We start from the raw sequence: 20,517 nt of genomic DNA, 5'->3' as shown, positions 1-20,517 counted from the left end.
GACTCCTGTGGCGGGCCGGGCGCAGGGCGTGCTGACACGGTCGCCAGGTGTACAGTGTTTCCTCCGACACATTGGTGAGGCTGGCTTCCGGGTTGGACGGGCATTGTGTCAAGAAGCAGTGCGGCTTGGTTGGGTTGCATTTCAGAGGACGCATGGCTCTCGACCTTTGCCTCTCCCGAGTCCGTATGGGAGTTGCAGCGATGAGACACGACTGTAACTACTACCAATTGGATACCACGAAATTGGGGATAAAAAAGGGGTGAAAAATACAACAACAACAAAAAGTCCCCTCCTCAAGAAACTGCAGACCGGTATCTTTACCTTTCTGTTCAATAACCCTTAAGCGTGCTGTCCCTGACCAACTCTCTCGCTACCTCACTCAGAACCATCTACATGACCCTAACCAGTCAGGCTTCAAGACGGGTCACTCAACCGACTGCTCTCCTCTTCGTCACAGAGGCTCCACGCACTGCCAAAGCTGACTCTCTCTTATCTGTTCTCATCATCCTAGATCTATCCGCTGCCTTCAACACCGTGAACCATCAGCTCTTCATCTCCACCCTCTTTGGGCTGGGCGTCTCAGGCTCTGCACACTCTTGGACTGCATCCTACCTGGCAGGCTGCTCCTTACAGGTGGCGTGGAGAGAATCTGTGTCTGCACCACGTACTCACACTACTGGTGCCCCCCATGGCTCTGTTAGTAAATCAAATCACTCGACTCATTTCCTCATCTGGTCTATCCTATCATTGCTATGCGGATGATGCTCAACTGCTTTCCCCCCCCCCCCCGATACCCAGGTGGCGACACGCTTCTCTGTGTGCCTGGCAGATATCTCAGCTTGGATGTAGGTCCACCACCTTAAGCTCAACAAGACGGGGCTGCTCTTCCTCTTGGGGAAGGCCGGCCAGCTCCACGACCTCTCCATCTGATAAGGGATTTATATGTTTAAATGTAATGATTAAATAATTCTACCCTGAAACCTAACTAATTAGTAATTAGTAGTTTAGTTGGCATGTATAATGAATAATTAAAGTACTAAACGTAAGTCCCATATAGTTTAGTAGAGACCCGGGAGGAAGAGAAATGCGTGTGTGTATGAGTGTGCCTAAGAAAATAGCGAGAACAATTAGACTGTGTTTGACCCGACCTAGCGAGAACTTTGAGAAACTTATGAGAAGAAAGGGAGTAACTCTCAAGGTTCCTCTGATCCCGGGGGAAAAGAACGGACAGCACTGGGTAGTGATTAACAGTGGTGAGAACTCCGGGGAGGGATACAACTCACCTACTGTTCGTGTGTATGTATGTGTGTAGGACATCTACTGTTTGTGTGGAGGTATGTGCGTAAGTAGGGAGTGAGCATAAAATGAATGTCTTTGTATTATGGACTTCAGAACGTTCTCTGAATAAACTGTACATCAAAGCAGTGACTCGCATCAGCAGGTTCACGCTATACTACACACGTAGAGTACGACCCTATCTCACACAGGAAGCGGCACAGGTCATCTCCCATCTGGACTATTGCAACTCACTTTTGGCTGGGCTCCTTGTGCCATCAAAACACCTGCAACTTATACAGAACGCTGCAGTCCACCTGGGGTTCAACCTTCCCAAGTTCTCCCATGTCACCCCGCTCCTCCGCACACTCCGCTGGCTTTAGAGTCGAAGCTAGCATCCACTACAAGACCGTGGTGCTTGCCTACGGAGCAGCAAGAAGAACTGCCCCTCCCTACCTTCAGGCTAGGCGAAAACCCTGCACCCCAATCCGAGCACTCCGTTCTGCCACCTCTGGTCTCTTAGCCTTCACACCCCTACGGGAGGTCAGCTCCCGCTTAGTCCAAGCTCTTCCCTGTCCTGGCACCCCAAAGGTGAAACTAGCTTCCCCCTGAAGCTAGGACAGCAGAGACCCGTTCCGAAAACATCTGAAACCCTACCTCTTCATAGAGTATCTTAAATAATCCCACAGCACCCCCCCCCCCCCCCCCCTTTAAATAATAAAGTCATCAAATAAAACAAATATACAGTGTCTACACAACATATTCAAACCCCTTAAGTTCAAGTAACAGACACTCTCAACATTAACTGTTCAGAGGAGAATCAGGCATTCATAGCCCAATTGCTGCAAAGAAACCCCTACTAAAGGCCACCAAGATGAAGAAGAGACTTGTTGGGGCCAGGAAACACAAGCGATGGACATTAGACCGGGCAAAATCTGTCCTTTGGTCTGATGAGTCCAAATGTGATTTTTTTTTGCTTCCGCTGTGTCTTTGTGACACACAATGCGGGTGAACGGATGGTCTCCGCATGTGTATTTCCCACCGTAAAGCATGGATGTGGTGGTGTTATGGTGTGGGGTTGCTTTGCTGGTAACACTGTCAGTGATTTATTTAGAATTCAAAGCAGACTTAACCAGCATGGCTACCACAGCATTATGCAGCGATATGCCATCCCATCAGGTTTGGGCTTAGTGGGACTATCATTTGTTTTTCAACAGGACAATGACCCAACACACATCCAGGCTGTGTGAGGGCTATTTTACCAGGAAGGAGAATGATGGAGTGCTGCATCAGATGACCTGGCCTCCACAATCCCCCGACCTCAACCCAATTGAGATGGTTGGGATGAGTTGGACCGCAGAGTGAAGGAAAAGCAGCCAACAAGTGTTCAGCATTTGTGGGAACTCCTTCAAGACTGTTGGAAAAGCATTCCATGTGTGTTATTTCATAGTTTGTCTTCACCATTATTCTACAATGTAGAAAATTGTGAACAAATAAATGAAATAAAAAACCTTGAATGATTAGGTGTTCTAAACCTTTTGACCGGTAGTGTATATATCACATTTACATAAGTATTCAGACCCTTTACTCAGTACCTTGGCCTCGAATACAGCATCAAGTCTTCTTGGGTATGATGCTACAAGCTTGGCACACTTGTATTTGGGGAGATCCTGCCATTAATCTCTGCAGATCCTCTCAAGCTCTGTCAGGTTGGATGGGGAGCGATGCTGCACAGCCATTTTCAGGTCTCTCCAGAGATGTTAGATCGGGTTCAAGTCCAGGCTCTGGCTGGGCCACTGACGGACATTCAGAAACTTGTCCCGAAGCCACTCTTGCGTTGTCTTGGCTGTGTGCCTAGGGTCGTTGTCTTGTTGGAAGGTGAACCGTCGACCCAGTCTGAGGTCCTGAGAGCTCTGGAGCAGGTTTTCATCAAGGACCTCTCTGTACTTGGCTCCATTCATCTTTCCCTTGATCTTGACTAGTCTCCCAGTCCCTGCCACTGAAAAACAACCCCAAAGCATGATGCTGCCACCACCATGCTTCACCGTAGGGATGGTGCCAGGTTTCCTCCAGACGTGACGCTTGGCATTCAGGCCAAAGAGTTTAATCTTGGTTTCATCAGACCAGAGAATCTTGTTTTTAGGTGCCTTTTGGCAAACTCCAAGCGGGCTGTCATGTGCCTTTTACTGAGGAGCGGCTTCCGTCTGGCCACTCTGCCACTAAGGCCTGATTGGTGGAGTGCTGCAGAGATGGTTGTCCTTCTGGAAGGTTCTCCCATCTCCACAGAGAAAATCTAGAGCTCTGTCAGAGTGACCATCTGGTTCTAGGTCACCCCCCCTGTCCAAGGCCCTTCTCTCCCAATTGCTGAGTTTGGCTGGGCGGCCAGCTCTAGGAAGAGTCTTGGTGGTTCCAAACTTCTTCCGTTTAGGAACAATGGATGCCACTGTTCTTGGGACCTTCAATGCTGCAGAAATGTTTTGGTACCCTTCCCCAGATCTGTGCCTCAACACAATCCTGTCTTGGAGCTCTACGGACAATTCCTTCGACATCATGGCTTGGTTTTTGCTCTGACATGCACTGTCAACTGTGGAACCTTATACAGACAGGTATGTGCCTTTCCAGATTATGTCCAATCAATTAAATTTACCACAGTTGGACTAAAATCAAATTGTAGAAACATCAAGGATGATGAACGGAAACAGGATGCACATGTGCTCAAATTCGAGTCTCATAGCAAAGGGTCTGAATAGTTAAGTAAATTAGATATTTCCGTATTTCCCAGAGTGGCGCAGTGGTCTAAGGCACTACATCACAGTGCTAGTTGTGCCACTAGAGATTCTGGATTAGAGTCCAGGCTCTGTCGCAGCCGGCCGAGACCGGGAGACCCAATGGGCGGCACACAAATGGCCCAGCATCGTCCGGGTTAGAGGAGGGTTTGGCCGGCAGGGATGTCCTTGTCCCATCGTGCACAAGCGACTCCTGCGGCGGGCCGGGCGCAGTGCATGCTATCACGGTCGCCAGGTGTATGGTGTTTTCTTCCGACACATTGGTGTGACTAGCTTCCGGGTTAAGTGGGCATTGTGTAAAGAATCAGTGCAGCTTGGCTGGGTTGTGTTTTGGGAGGATGCACGGCTCGCGACCTTTGCCTCTCCCGAGTCCGCACGGGAGTTGTAGCGATGAGACAAGACTGTAACTCCCAACTGGACACCACGAAATTGGGGAGAAAAAGGTGTAAATAAAACATTTTATAAAAAAAAGAAATCCGCGGGACATAAAACAATAGAGGAAAGATGGAAATAAATTGAGACGTAGCATTTTAATATTTTAGTATACGCTTTTCATATTAATATGAAATTCCTGTTATTTTTCTTAGACTTTCACAAAAACAAGTGTAACTCTGAAATGTCAACGGACCACTGAACGTATACCAAGTTTTTTATTTTCAAAGCCTTTTACATTTAATTCAGCACGTGTCGTGCGAATTTCACTTTTTGCGACCTGCAGAAACAACTTTGAAGACAACAACCACAAAATGTAAAATCCTAAAAAGCTGTTACGAGAAACCTGCACCCACAGCTGTGCACATGCCCAGACTTTTTGGATATAATGTTAAAAGGTTATGTTAAAGTAAGACCCCTCTGAATGAGTCAGAACATGAAAAATCTTATTTGCCTTGGTAAAAAAAAATCTATTTTATAACATAAGTGGAATTTCATCACCAAAGCGTGTTTTCACCCACTTTGGCAGAGTGGGTGGACACAACCATCATCAAAAATGTGTACGCAACCAATAAATGTATTTGACCCTGCAGACAAACAGAAAAGGAAAACAATGTTCTTCAAGAGAAGCAAAGGAGATGTTTAGGTTTTCCTGTGTGTGTGTGTGTGTGTGTGTGTGTGTGTGTGTGTGTGTGTGTGTGTGTGTGTGTGTGTGTGTGTGTGTGTGTGTGTGTGTGTGTGTACTTACTAGAACAGGACGTGGTTAGCTTCGTGTCTCTCATACCTGGCTGAGGTACACATCGACCTGCACAACAAAACAACATCTTTATTACGACTATCAGTTCATACATTATCAGTTTCATACATTACCAGTTTTATAAATTATACGCGGATACATTATCAGTTCATAGATTATACATTTACACACACGACAGGTTTTTTCTAGATCAGAAAAGGGGCATAGGTGTTGGACACGGCAATGGTCGTGGATCGGCCTGTCAGCGCGGCTGAATTTTAGATAGCATTTTAGAGGCCGCCATTTAAGCTGTAGATAACTTTTTGCAATTTTAAGCCAATTTCCTGCAATTCTGAATTTCTCCATGGAGCTGAGAGACATTTTTGCAGTTTAAAATTTTGTAGTTTGAAAGCTAATTTCCTGCAATTCTACGCATGTTGCAATGGTTAATGCTGTGTTCTTTTGCTCATACATAATAACGAAATCAATACTGCTAAATTCATTGGTTTTGGAATTTTCAATTCTCCTTGGCTGTTTAGCTTTTATTTTGTTGATTGTTGATTCTCAAAGATTATATTGCTGAAAAAGATGTAGGCCCGTTAACATTTCTACATACTTTATATCTGGTTTTAGTCGTTTCAATTTACACCGAAATAGTTTTTCCATCCTGACCCCACCCCCCAAAAAATAAATATATATTTTTTCCTCTACTGTTTGGACATTAGCGACCTGAAAAAACACTAAACGTATGAACTAGTAGTGTCTGAGTTATCAGTCCATACATACGTTTCCTACATGATCAGTTTCATACATTACACGTTTACGCATCATCAGTTCAGATTAGTGATGGGGAAACAAATTACACAGTTACATATCGGGATATTATTTTTAACAAAATATTGTATCGTTTTGACAATATCACAATATTATTTTGGCACTAGTTGGATGTACTTGAGCCAAAACTCTGTACAGATTGTTCTCCATCTTTTTAAATAAGAAGCCAAATTGTCTTCAGCACATTTATTTATATGACTGACCAAAACTATCGTCCTTCTGCAGCAGACATACGATGAGCAATATGTTTGAAAGATCGAATCGCAATAAAAATCACAGTATCACAATACATTTTGAATCATAAGAAATCGCAATACATATCTTATGAGTAGTGTTTCCCGGTATACCAGCGCCAAGGTAATATCACGGTGCCAAACTGTCATGATACTTATGACACCAACATTTTAGAATACTGTAGGATCATTTCATATGACACTACCAACTTTTTCAGCCCTACCGGTCTAAAGAACCTGCTGGTGCCTGTTATAAAATGTTTATAAAGTCAGTTTGGTTTATTAACTCAGTTGAATTTAAGCAACAGCCACTGGTCTCTTGTATGCGGATTAGGGCTGGGAAATGCCTGGGACCTCACAATACAATATTATCACAATACTTTGGTGCCGATACGATATGTATTGCGATTTAATACTGCGATTTTATTGCAATTCGATGTTCCAAACACATTACTCACCATATCTGCTAAAGAGGGACAAGAGAGAGCCATGATAAAAAAACTAGTTTGAATCAGTCAGAGAAATAAAAGTGCTAAAAACAAATTGGCTCCCTGTTTAAAAAGAAGATGGAGAACAAGCTATGAAGAAGGAAAAAAACGCTGGAGTTCTGGCGCAGGTACAGCCGACTAGCGGAAAAATAATATTGCGATATTGTCAAAACAATACATCGTCAAAAAGAATATCCCGATATTCTGCAATATCCCGATATGTAACTGCATCTATTTTTTCTCCCATCACTAGTTCAGACACTACCAACTTAAAGACGATCAGTTCATACATGACCACAACCAGACTGACAGCTCTCATATCCGAGTGTTGATTACGTGGAATGGTAGTGGTTAATGTCTCAGAGGTGTATGGCTGCGTGGCCTGGCCTGCACGTCGGCCCCAGCGTGCGCAAGTCAACTCTGCCCTATGTATGAACAGGAGATTGGACTGGAAGGGTCATGTAGATGAGTCACAGAACACTAGTTGCAGCTTCCACACCTGGGCCTGTATTCATAATGCCTCTCATCAGAGTAGGAGTGCTGATCTAGAATCAGGTCCCCCGCCCAGACCATGTTAGAAAAGCCCAATCTCATTCATGATGTTTAAAAAAAAAAAGGCCAAACTGATCCTAAATCAGCGCTTCTACTCTAAGATGTGGTGTAGGCAGCTTTAGCAGGGTGGGTGTTTTGGTGTAATGGTTGGACGGAGAGGTAAATCTGACCTGAGCTGGTGCTCCCTGAGGTGGGACAGGACATCCATGTGGTAGAGGTGACAGTAAACGGTGTGCAGGTCCTGGAGGAGGTTAGATAAAACAAATAAATAAAATAAAAAAGGTTCAAAACAGACATCTCACCTCACCCAGAGGCAAGGCAACACAGGTTGATTGACAATTGAAAGACCTGGAAAAATGCAGCTCGGGGTCAGCTGTGGTTGGATTGAAAAAAAGGTCTCTTACTCTAAAGCAGGAACTGGAGACGTAAAAACCGTAAGTCACACGTACACTATAGGCCTAATACTCTCAGATACGTACACTATAGGCCTAATACTCTCAGATACGTACACTATAGGCCTAATACTCTCAGATACGTACACTATAGGCCTAATACTCTCAGATACGTACTGAACCACGGCGCAAAAATGTTTGGGCACGCAGGCTCTCGGTCAGGATTGACCAAAGAGTCTCAAAACGCTGGAGGATTTGTACGGACTACCAAATGACTGTCAATCAACCGTTTTTCCACAAGACACTTTTTTCCAGAACACACTTTTTTTTTTTTTACCTTTATTTAACCAGGTAGGCTAGTTGAGAACAAGTTCTCGTTTGCAACTGCGACCTGGCCAAGATAAAGCAAAGCAATTCAACACCACAGAGTTACACATGGAATAAACAAAACATACAGTCAATAATACAGTAGAACAAAAGAAAACAAAAAGTCTATATACAGTGAGTGCAAATGACATAAGTTAAGGCGATAAATAGGCCATGGTGGCGAAGTAATTACAATATAGCAATTAAACACTGGAGTGATAGATGGGCAGAAGATGAATGTGCAAGTAAAGATACTGGGGTGCAAAAGAGCAAGATAAATAAATACATACAATATGGGGATGAGGTAGGTAGATAGATGGGCAGATGAGCTATGTACAGGTGCAGTGATCTGTGAGCTGCTCTGACAGCTGGTGCTTAAAGCTAGTGAGGGAGATATGAGTCTCCAGCTTCAGTGATTGTTGCAGTTCGTTCCAGTCATTGGCAGCAGAGAACTGGAAGGAAAGACAACCAAAGGAGGAATTGGCTTTGGGGGTGACCAGTGAGATATACCTGCTGGAGCGCGTGTTACGAGTGGGTGCTGCTATGGTGACCAGTGAGCTGAGATAAGGCGGGGCTTTACCTAGCAGAGACTTGTAGATGACCTGTAGCCAATCGGTTTGGCGACGAGTATGAAGCGAGGGCCAACCATCAAGAGCGTACAGGTCGCAGTGGTGGGTAGTGTATGGGGCTTTGGTGACAAAACGGATGGCACTGTGATAGACTGCATCCAGTTTGTTGAATAGGGTATTGGAGGCTATTTTATTGATGACATCACCGAAGTCAAGGATTGGTAGGATAGTCAGTTTTACGAGGGTATGTTTGGCAGCATGAGTGAAGGATGCTTTGTTGCGATATAGTAAGCCGATTCTAGATTTAATTTTGGATTGGAGATGCTTAATGCGAGTCTGGAAGGAGAGTTTACAGTCTAACCAGACACCTAGGTATTTGTAGTTGTCCACATATTCTAAGTCAGAGCCGTCCAGAGTAGTGATGCTGGACGGGCGAGCAGGTGCGGGCAGTGATCGATTGAATAGCATGCATTTTGTTTTACTTGAGTTTAAGAGCAGTTGGAGGCCACGGAAGGAGAGTTGTATGGCATTGAAGCTCGTCTGGAGGGTAGGTAACACAGTGTCCAAAGAGGCGCCAGAAGTATACAGAATGGTGTCGTCTGCGTAGAGGTGGATCAGAGAATCACCAGCAGCAAGAGCAACATCATTGATGTATACAGAGAAGAGAGTCGGCCCGAGAATTGAACCCTGTGGCACCCCCATAGAGACTGCCAGAGGTCCAGACAACAGGCCCTCCGATTTGACACACTGAACTCTATCAGAGAAGTAGTTGGTAAACCAGGCGAGGCAATCATTTGGGAAACCAAGGCTGTTGAGTCTGCCAATAAGAATGTGGTGATTGGTATACAGTCATCCCATATCAGAGCAGCACAACGCTCTTAAAAGATTAACCTCTGGCTGCTTAACAAGGGAATAAATGAACCTTTGTACATTAATTTTGTGTCAACTCAGCACTATGCAAACCAGACCAAGGGCAAGAGCGAATGTCCATTTTCCTTGAGGAATTTAGGCCCATTGCGTAAAGGCATGTTCCCTATCAAATTGACAAATTTAATCCGGAGCGACAAACACTCACTGTCACACAAAGTGCTTAAAAACAGAGTCCTATCAAACACAGCTGTTCAAACATTAAGAGCAGAAAGCCTGAAGAATGCATGTGGAAACTTCCATGCGGCCATATGGTGTGGTAGGACAAGAGGAGCTATTGAGCCTACGGGCAACTAACATTAACAGGTGTGGCACATTCCCTCAGTGACTTCTGCCAAGCGCGTGCGCACACACACACACACACACACACACACACACACAAACACACCGATGTGTGTGGCAGCAAAACAGCAAGTACTAGTTAGCTGAGACTGCTGAGGGTCAAATTCATCAATAATATTAAACCTCTGGGTTTTTGTCTTTGTGGACATCCTAGGGTATTTGCTGAGCGAGTCATGGTGTATCGTAGTCAGATGTGTGTGTTTGTGCAGTGTAATACAGCTGGGATGATAAACCGAAAAATATCGGACACAGACCATACCGATGACTTATCGCAGGCATTTTGCTAATATAGGTGATTGTTAAATGGGACAATTGATGGCTACAACCATTACAGTTGTAGTAGTAGTTTAAAGGATAATAAAAAAAAAAACGAAAGAATATTTTAAACATATCATTTTACTCATCATTATCACAGCAATTCAGGCAATTTATCGCAATAGGGATTTTTGTCCATATCGCCCGGTTCTACCGTGGACACAAAATGATTTCTCAGTGTTGAATAGACAGATCCTAAAGAAAACCAACAAGAGCCGGTAAAAAAATAAAAAAAAAACACCAGGCAACGCTGGAATGTGGCACAGGAGACTAATAAATACAGGGAGGGGTAGAAGTAAGTGACTGTGTGTGTGTGTGTGTGTGTGTGTGTGTGTACAGCATAGACCTCCTGTACGTGTGCGTGGGGTTTAACCATGAATAACAACACATCAGACCCATGGCAGGCTGGGCTCCTCAGCATTAGCCCCTCCTTCCGCTAACACTTCCTGGGAGAGCTCATCTGGCCTGAAAACCAGAGGCCAGCCAGGATTTGCTGATAGAAACCCTTTGACTGTCGGTCACTCTATACTCCTTCCTTCTACTTCAAACAAAGAAAAATCAGGAAGAACAGGTGGAGGGAGTCCACCTATAGCAGGGGTAGGTAACTAGATTCAGCCGCGGGCCAACTTTAGTCGGAACAGATGGTTGGGTGGGCGGAACATAATTATAATAATTTGTACACAACAAATTGACCACAACTACGCCCAAAAAGAGATTGTATTTTCTATACAGTACCAGCTAAAAGTTTGGACACACCTACTCATTCAAGGGTTTCTTTATTTTTACTATTTTCAACACTATGAAATAACACATATGGAATCATGTAGTAACCAAAAAAGTGTTATACAGAATATATTTTATATTTGAGATTCTTCAAAGTAGCCACCCTTTGCCTTGATGGCAGCTTTGCACACTCTTGGCATTCTCTCAACCAGCTTCATTAGGAAGTAACCTGGAATGCATTTCAATTAACAGGTGTGCATTGTTAAAAAGTTAAGTTGTGGAATTTCTTTCCTTCTTAAGTGTTTGAGCCAATCAGTTGTGTTGTAACAAGGTAGGGGTAGTATACAGAAGATAGCCCTATTTTGTAAAATACCAAGTACATAATATGGCAAGAACAGCTCAAATAAGCAAAGAGAAACGATAGTCCATCATTACTTTAAGACATGAAGGTCAGTCAATTCGGAAAATGTCCAGAACTTTGCGATTGAAGAAAATTTCAGTCGCAAAAACCATCAAGCGCTATGTTGAAACTGGCTTTCATGAGGACCGCCACAGGAAGACCCAGAGTTACCTCTGCAGCAGAGGATAAGTTCATTAGAGTTAACTGCACCTCAGATTGCAGCCCAAATAAATGCTTCACAGAGTTCAAGTAACAGACACATCTCAATATCAACTGTTCAGAGGAGACCGCGTGAATTATGCATTCATGGTCGAATTGCTGCAAAGAAACCCCTACTAAAGGACACCAATAAGAAGAAGAGACTTGCTTGGGCCAAGAAACACGAGCAATGGGCATTAGACCGGTGGAAATCTGTCCTTTGGTCTGATGAGTCCAAATTTCAGATTTTTGGTTCCAACCTCTGTGTCTTTGTGAGAGGCAGAGAATGCGAACGGATGATCTCTGCATGTGTGGTTCCCACCATGAAGCATGGAGGAGGAGGTGTGATGGTGCTTTGCTGGTGACAGGGTCAGTGATTTATTTAGAATTCAAGGCACACCTAACCAGCATGGCTACCACAGCATTCTGCAGCGATAGGCAATCCCATCTGGTTTGCGCTTAGTGGGACTATGACCCAAAACACACCTCCAGGCTTTGTAAGGGTTATTTGACAAAGAAAGAGAGTGATGGAGTGCTGCATCAGATGTCCTGGCCTCCACAATCACCCGACCTCAACACAATTGAGATGGTTATGGGATGAGTTGGACCGCAGAGTGAAGAAAAGTGCTCAGCATGTGGGAACTCCTTCAAGACCGTTGGAAAAGCATTCCTCATGAAGCTTGTTGAGAGAATGCCAAGAGTGTGCACATCTGTAATCAAGGAAAAGAGTGGCTACTTTGAAGAATCACAAACATAAAATATATTTTGATTTGTTTAACACTTTTTTGGTTACTACATGATTCCATGTGTGTTATTTCATCGTTTTGATGTCTTCACTATTATTCTACAATGTTGAAAATAGCAAAAATAAAGAAAAACCCTTGAATGACTAGGTGTGTCCAAACATTTGACTGGTACTGTATGTATATATTTTTGGGTGGGTAAAAAATAATAAAGTTGCGGGCCAGTTTTGACCTGTTACTGACCCCTGACCTACAGTGTGACTCAGCCCCACCCTCCTCCTGATAGTCTGTACATGGAGTAGTCTGGACACAGGTCTGTCATCAACAGTCATAGTCTGGATAGAAAAACACTTGTTCTGGACAGGGCTGTACTTGGCTATTCTTTAGAAGTTGGGCTAGGCCTATTTCCTGACCATGTGACCTGACCAGTGAAAAACCCCTGGCCCTATATTATCTGGTAAGATCTGTGTTCTTTATGAGGGTCTTGTTCAAGGAAACTGCTAGGAGGGGTTCCCGGTCTTCCTCCTATAACCCTTATGATCAGAGATTTACAGGCAAGCCTGTATTTTTATAGACTATATTACCTCATGTTGAAAAGTAGACCTCTTCATCCACCGGCTTTAAAACACAAGCACCACTGAATTGGATAGGGAGAAGATGCCAAATGACGATCTGAAAACGCACACTACGGTACAATTCACCTGCAGCACTGTCTGTATGAAATAGCCCTAGGCCTGCCCCACTTATAGATAGGAATAAAACTACAATTCTTGATAACACTGGCAGCAGCATACTGTACACCGACGTCGTCGAGCTACTAAAACCGTATTGACTTTCCCTCAGAGCTAACTGGGTTAGCGAAAGCAGCTTCTGCTGTGGCAAGCACTATTCTTTCTGAGGCCAGAGGAGTTGCCGGGTGAGCGCAGTGGTTGCGTTCCAAATTGGACCCTATTCCCTATGTAGGAAACTACTTTTGAACAGGGCCCATAGGGATCTGGTCAAAAGTAGTGCACTATATAGGGAACAGGGTGCCATTTGGAACACAACCAGTGAGTGCAGTATGGGGCCGGCCGGGCCAGGACCCAGAGGTGACTGAGGCCAGTAGTGTGTTCAGGTCATGCCAGACAGACCCCTGTCCCCTACAGTCAATGTGTCCCACATGACCTAGGGCAGGGGTAGGGGTCCACTCAATATGCAGGCGCCGCTTGGAGCTTCCTCTCACTGGGGGGGGGGGGGGGGGGGGGGGCAGGCCAGGCCAATGGTCGCCTATATTTAAAACACTGATGTCTATAGGCTTAGGTCTACAAGTGGCCTCCTTTCCAGAGTCCACCCCACCTCATCATGGCAAAAAGAAAAAAAAAATACTCTGCTCCCCTTCAGTCATTGATCAGATTGAAACTGATCATCAATAGCCCCAGACAGGATGTCAAAATCACCAGCGTGAACCTTTTCAATAAAATTGTCTGTCTCCCCCATGGAGTGCTGTAACTCAATCACACTACAGTCAAAGTCCAGCTCTCCTGTACTAACAAGGCTGCTTTGCATGGTGAGGGGTTTAATTATGTTTCAACTAGTCTAATCTAAATAAAGTCATGCAATAGACAAATTCCAATTCTATAGGCTATTTAAATGCAATTCACCCCCACCCTGCTTCTTTGGCTTTAACTGTGTTGGCGTCGGGGGGGTAAGAAGCACTCTAGGATAACCTTTGACCTATCGTCTCCCTAGAGGTTCACAAAGTGGCCTGACCCCATCTGTGACATCATCACAGCGTTGAACCGTCCATTAAAACACATCACCAGCTAACTACAGAAGGGACAAATAGCTCATCACACAAACTGTACGTACGATCAGCTGAACTGTCAAAACATTCTATTTTTCAACGTGTCAGTTTACACTAAATCAAATGTACAATGATAACAAAATAATGTTCTTCATTTCACATAGGACTATGCCTGACAAAAATGATGCCGTAAAAGATTAGGAATGTAATCAAAGTGTGCTAAACATAAAACTAAAGAAGCTGCAAAAGGACAGCAGCAATCTTGCAAGTGGGATCATACAATTGAACAGCAAAATGTAAGCAACGTCCTTTTGTTTATATGTGTAGAACAGTGTGACATGCAGGTACAGTGTTGCTGCCACCTTCTGGCACACAGGCTGCCTTCTCCTCAGGTGGCCCTGTGCAATAATGACAAGCAAGCTCTTTCTCGCTACAGAAGCACAACCCTGTCTGTAGACTAGAGTTCAAATGGTCTTTCAAGCCTACATAAAATGTACAGTATGTAGACCTTACAGAGAAGGGCATTGTACTTAACACCACAGCACAGCCATTCAGGTTGCAGAATAAACATCCTCCTAGCCATTTCCATAGACTTCTAAAACTTCTATCAACAGTAAAAGAATAACACATCTGAAGACTTCACACATTCACTGCAATTCACCCCGGTATCTTAAAACATGACGGGAAAAACAGCAGACTCTTTATACCTCATTTCATAATACACACATTATTTGAGGCTTGGAGTACGCCCAGGCAGAAATGAGCGTAGGCTAAGGCAGTGAATTAGAGGCCTGTGGACTCGGTGGCAACATGTGACCGCTTCACTGTATTGTAGGGCCAACTGAAGAGATCTACACACCCATTCAGGCATTTAAGCATTTCAGATAGAAAACTCTAAAAACCAGGGAGGATGTAGAAGCACTACGCTACAAATCTCCTTACTTGACATTAAGAAGGCTTAACTTCTGTGAGATTTTTGTTTGTTTCCATTAACGGTTTGACATGCACGCCTGTAAGGTCAGATATGACCAACGGTCTTAAGAGGAAATAAAATCAAAAGCAGCAAAGTGCTTGGGTAATCCTCTCTCCTGTTAGCGCTTTATCAAGGAGTCCAGAGTGGCGCAGCGGTCTAAGGTACTGCATCTCAGTGTTAGAGGAGTCACTACAGACCCTGGTTTGATTCCAGGCTGTATCACAACCGGTCCGTGATTGGGAGTCCCATAGGGCGGCGCACAATTGGCCCAGCATCGTCCGGGTTTGGCCGTCATTGTAAAATAAGAATTTGTTCTCAACTGACTTGCCTAGTTAAATATTTATGTTTTTTTATAAGAGAGTCAGAATCATGCTTGGCTTTCAGGTAGGACTACAGCGCTTACATTTTGCCATGGTACGGAACGTCAAACTAATCAAATGGTGCCTAGCCTAGCCTTTATGCAGTGGTATAAAATACTAAATTAAGTAAAAATACTTAAGTAGTATCTGTACTGCACATAATTGACAACTTTTGGATTACTACATTCCTAAAGAAAATAACCTACTTTTTACATTTTCCCTGACACCCAAAAGTACTCGTTACATTTTGAATGCTTAGCAGGACATGAAAATGGTCCAATTCACACACTTAAAAGAGAACTTCCCGGGTCATCCATACCGAGTGACCTGGCAGACTCACTAAACACAAATGCTTCATTTGTAAATTATGTCTGAGTGTTGGAGTGTGCCCTTGACTATCTGTAAAAGAAATTTAAAAACAAGACTATTTTGCTGTTTGGATTGCCTAATAGAAGTAATTTAAAATTATTTATACTTTTGATACTTGAGTATATTTAAAAACAAATACTTTTACTCAAGTAGTATTTTACTGGGTGACTTTCACTTGAGTTAGTTTCAAATAATGCATCTTCACTTTACTCAAGTATGACAATTGGGTACTTTTTCCACCACTGCAGTATGGCGCTTTTATAAGGGGGCAGTCAGGTTCCTTGGCCCCCAAAGTCGATACTTTCAACGCGGTTGATCCCTTATGGAATAAAAAATAAAAGTGGGTCTTTAGTGAAATCCTTAAAAGCCTGTGGGGAAAAAAACAAGAAGTTTATAGAAAGCCCAGGGTAGTAATGGGGCATCATGGAGAAAAAAAGGTAGAGTGCTTCTGTACCACCACACTACAGTACAGCTGTCATCTATCCACCAGCCCCTCTGCCAGACAAGACAGCCAAAAGCTCGGCTGGAAAACACAAATCCTGACGCTGGAAATTTTTTTGCCATTATGTAATCTTAACTAATTCGCAGAGACTGACATTTCAGACTTGACAAAGGCTGAAGAGAACAGCAAAGTTTTGACAGCAACTTAGGATGTCAAACTTGAGCAAAGGCTCTAACTCCAAGTCATAATCCAAGCTATGAAAAAAGAACTCTGGATTTAATCTTTATTCTAAATTGTAGATATAACAAAAAAGTTAAAAAGGGCGGTTGTTTTCTCTCTATCCATAAGCCTGGAAGACACCTTGTGAGGGAAGCAAAGAGTGGTTCAACTACAAAAAAAACACAGATGTTCGAGAGAGAGAGAGCAGAGTGCTGAGCTCACTTTGGTGAGGCTGTAGTCCGCTGCCAGCCCGAAAATAAGTGTTTGAGGGTGGGCGGCTGGGCTTACAGTGTCTTCAAAGTATTCACACCCCTTGACTTTTTCCACATTTTGTTCTGTTAGAGTACGCATTTAAAATGGCTTACATTCAGACGTTGCGTCACTGACCTAGACACAGTACCACAATGTCAAAGTGGAATTAAGTTCTTAGAAATGTTTACAAATGAATACAAAATGAATGGCTGAAAGGTGTTGAGTCAATAAGTATTCAACCCCTTTCGTTATGGCAAGCCAAAATAACTTCAGGAGTAAAAATGAGCTTTACAAATCACATAATAAGTTGTATGGACTCTGTGCAATAAAATTATTTTTGAATGACTACCTCATCTCTGTTCAAAGAGATATTCAATGTCTCCTTTTTTTTTTTACCATCTCCCAATAAGTGCCCTTCATTGGAAAACCTCCCTGGTCTTTGTAGTTGAATCTGTGTCAGAAATTCACTGCTCGACTGAGGGACCTTACAGATAATTGTTTGTGTGGTACAAACAATTATCTGTAAGGTCCCTCAGTCGAGCAGTGAATTCCTGACACAGATTCAACCACAAAGACCAGGGAGGTTTTCCAATGCTTTGCAATGAAGGGCACTTATTGGGAGATGGTAAAAAAAGAAGGAGACATTGAATATCTCTTTGAACATGATGATGTTATTAATTACACTTTGGATGGTGTATCAATACACCCAGTTCCTACAAAGATGCATGCATCCTTCCTGGCGAGGAAGGAAACCACTCAGGGATTTCACCTTGAGGCCAATGGTGTAACTGAAAACAGTTACAGAGTATAATGGCTGTGATAGGAGAAAACTGAGGATTGGTCAACAACATTGTAGTTACCTCACAATACTAACCTAATTGACAGAGTGAAAAGAAGGAAGCCTGTACAGAATAAAAATATTCTAAAAAAATGAATCCTGTTTGCAACAAGACACTAAAGTCAAACTGCCAAAAACGTGGCAAATAAATGTACTTTATGTACTGAATATAAAGCGTTATGTTTGGGGCAAATCCAACACATCACTGATTACTACTGACATTTTCAAGAATGGTGGTGGCTGCATCATGTTATGGATATGCTTGTCATCGGCAAGGACTAGGGAGACTTTTAGGATAAAAAGAAACAGAATAGAGCTAAGCACAGGCAAAATTCTAGAGAAAAACCTGATTCAGCAGGACAATTATCTAAAACACAAGGACAAATATACACTGGAGTAGCTTACCAAGACGACATTAAAATGTTCCTGAATGGCCTAGTTAGAGTTTTGACTTAGAAATCGGCTTGAAAATCTATGCCAAGAAAATGGCCGTCTAGCAATGACCAACAACCAATTTGACAGAGCTTGAATCATTTTGTAAAGAATAAAGTGTAAATATTGTAGTCCAGGTGTGCAATGGTCTTAGAGAAGTACTCAGAAAGACTCACTCACAGCTGTACTCACTGCCAGAGGTGATTCTAACATGTATTGACACAGGGGGTGTGAATACTTACGTACATTCGATATGTCTGCATTTCATTTTCAATCAAAAAAAATGTGCAAAACTTTCTAAAAACATGTGTTCACTTTCTCATTATGGGGTATTGTGTGTCGATTGGTGAGAGAGAAAAAAAAACGATTTAATAAAAATGTTCAAATTCAGGCTGTAACAACAAAATGTGGAATAAGTATGAACACTTTCTGAATACATACAATACCGTAGCTAGCTACATAGATCTGTGACAGAGGCCAACTGCAGGTTCTGTGAGCCTGCGGCATACATGCTTCTACTTGTCTGAGTCCACAGGTTGCATGCGAGGCCTAGCTAGTTGTTTAACTTGAAGGCAAATCCGCTTCTGTTAAGACATTTAGTCAATAAGTCAGGTACAATAAGATTTTACAGACAACCGTGTGGCTGGTGGATACTAAATATACAGAAAAAGGACACTTTTTAAAAACAGGGAACGGGAGATAACTAGTCAGTTGCACAACTGAATGCATTCAACTGATATGCGTCTTCCGCATTTAACCCAACCCCTCTGAATCAGAGAGGTGCGGGGGACTGCCTTAAAAATCGACGTCATCAACATCCGGGGAGCAGTTATTTGGTGGTTAACTGCCTTGCCGGCTCGGGGATTCAAACCAGTGACCTTTCAGTTACAGGCCCAACGCTCTTAACGGCTAGGCTACCTGCCGCCCTAATAAACTGCAGTGATATTATAAAAAGGGACGTCACAATAGGGATTAGCCCAATTTTAAAGAAGAGCCCTCAACCACACCCCCCCGGTTTGAATACATTTGCATGGGAAATAAGATGGTATGTTGACTGAACATGGCTGCCGTGATGGTGACAACAGTGTCACTTATCACCTTGGCAGCACAAACATGTCGGTAGCCCTGGGGGAATGGCATCTTATCAGGGGGACATAACAGCATTTGGTGCACTGGGAAGGAACACGCAGAACAACATATTGTACTTCGAGTGCATCTATCGCTTGCTGCTTAGTCTTTTGTTCAAAGTCCCAAGCAATACATTCTCTGTGCAGGACTGATAGAAGTTCAAGCGCTGAGAATTTTGGAATTGTGATCTTGACACATTGTTACTACTAACATGATAATTGGCCTAGGGTGAAGGTTAGAACACAAGGCCCCCGTGAAGTCTGAATTGTTCATATTTCTTAACTAATCAAAGGCAAACAAACTATACTGAGCAAAAACAAAAAACGCAACATGCAACAATTTCAAAGATTTCACAGTTCATATAAGGAAATCAATAAATTGAAATAAATTAATTAGGCCCTAATCTATGGATTTCACATGACTGGACAAGTGTACACCCATGGGTGGGCCTGGGAGGGTATAGGCCAACCCACTTGGCAGCAAGGCCCACCCAAAGGGGGGCCAGGTCCAGCCAATTAGAATGAGTTTACCCCCCAAAAAGGGCTTTATTGCAGACAGGAATGTATCATCAACGCACAGATCAGGGGAAAGGTACCAAAACATTTCTGCAGCATTGAAGGTCCCCAAGAACACAGTGGCCTCCATTATTCTTAAATGGAAGAACATTGGTTAACACCATGACTCTTCCTAGAGCTGGTTGCCTGGCCAAACTGAGCAATCGGGGGGAAAGGGCCTTGGGCAGGTAGGTGACCAATAACCAGATGGTCAATCAGACAGAGCTCTAGATTTCCTCTGTGGCGTTTATTTATTTAGGTTTAGGTAATATATATTGTTGCAATTTTGGCACTGAAATATCACATGAATACACATTACAAATGGCAAAATGTATGGAAAAGCAAAAAAAAATTGCTTTAAAAAACTGCTAAATGTTCTTTGCACCCCATGACAAAATCTGTACAACTGAAGGAAATAAGCTTTTAAACCTGCAGAATTCTCTCATGAACAGTACTTGTGCCCAAATGTTCCCCAATGCTGGAAGGGAGGCCCCCAAGTGAAAGTTTGGGAACCCCTGTTCTACACTATACATTGCTTGTTTTGTCATAAACTGAAATTAGGCGAACTATTCGAATTTTAGCAACCAGGAAATGCTGGAGCGATTTCTGCATTATTGCACATTTAATGTTGTTGAAATATCATAGCTCTTTTGTCATGTCTATCGCATTAACAAATATGTATTTATCATTGTCGTTACACTTTTTTTCCCCCAATTTGTCTCAACAGATGTCCCAGAATGTTCCATTCCTGACCACATCAGTAGTGGTTCACCTGATGAGAAGAAGTGTCATGTTTGGTGACATCACTGACATTGCAACCGGCATCAGAAATACATCCAGGGGCCAACCTCTACAGA

At 43.2% G+C, this 20,517-nt stretch overlaps 1 protein-coding gene across 6 annotated transcripts in view; it reads right to left on the bottom strand.

Moving 5' to 3' along the window:
* Positions 1-20,517, bottom strand: part of LOC106567521 (rap guanine nucleotide exchange factor 6) — a 167,687-nt gene that overhangs the window by 128,738 nt on the left and 18,432 nt on the right. For all 6 annotated transcript variants that reach the window (XM_014136858.3, XM_014136862.3, XM_014136861.3 and 3 more), the window contains exons 2-3: positions 7,507-7,577; positions 5,242-5,298 (exon numbers count right to left, since the gene is read on the bottom strand). In XM_014136858.3, coding sequence (XP_013992333.1) covers positions 5,242-5,298; positions 7,507-7,577 — 128 coding nt within the window. The remainder of the gene's footprint in view (positions 1-5,241; positions 5,299-7,506; positions 7,578-20,517) is intronic.

The sequence above is a fragment of the Salmo salar genome, chromosome 13, assembly GCF_965601325.2.
Source record: "Salmo salar chromosome 13, fSalSal1, whole genome shotgun sequence".
Classification (NCBI taxonomy): domain Eukaryota; kingdom Metazoa; phylum Chordata; class Actinopteri; order Salmoniformes; family Salmonidae; genus Salmo; species Salmo salar.
The sequence above is the reverse complement of the archived record's forward strand: the minus strand, read 5'-3'. Positions and strand labels throughout refer to the sequence as shown.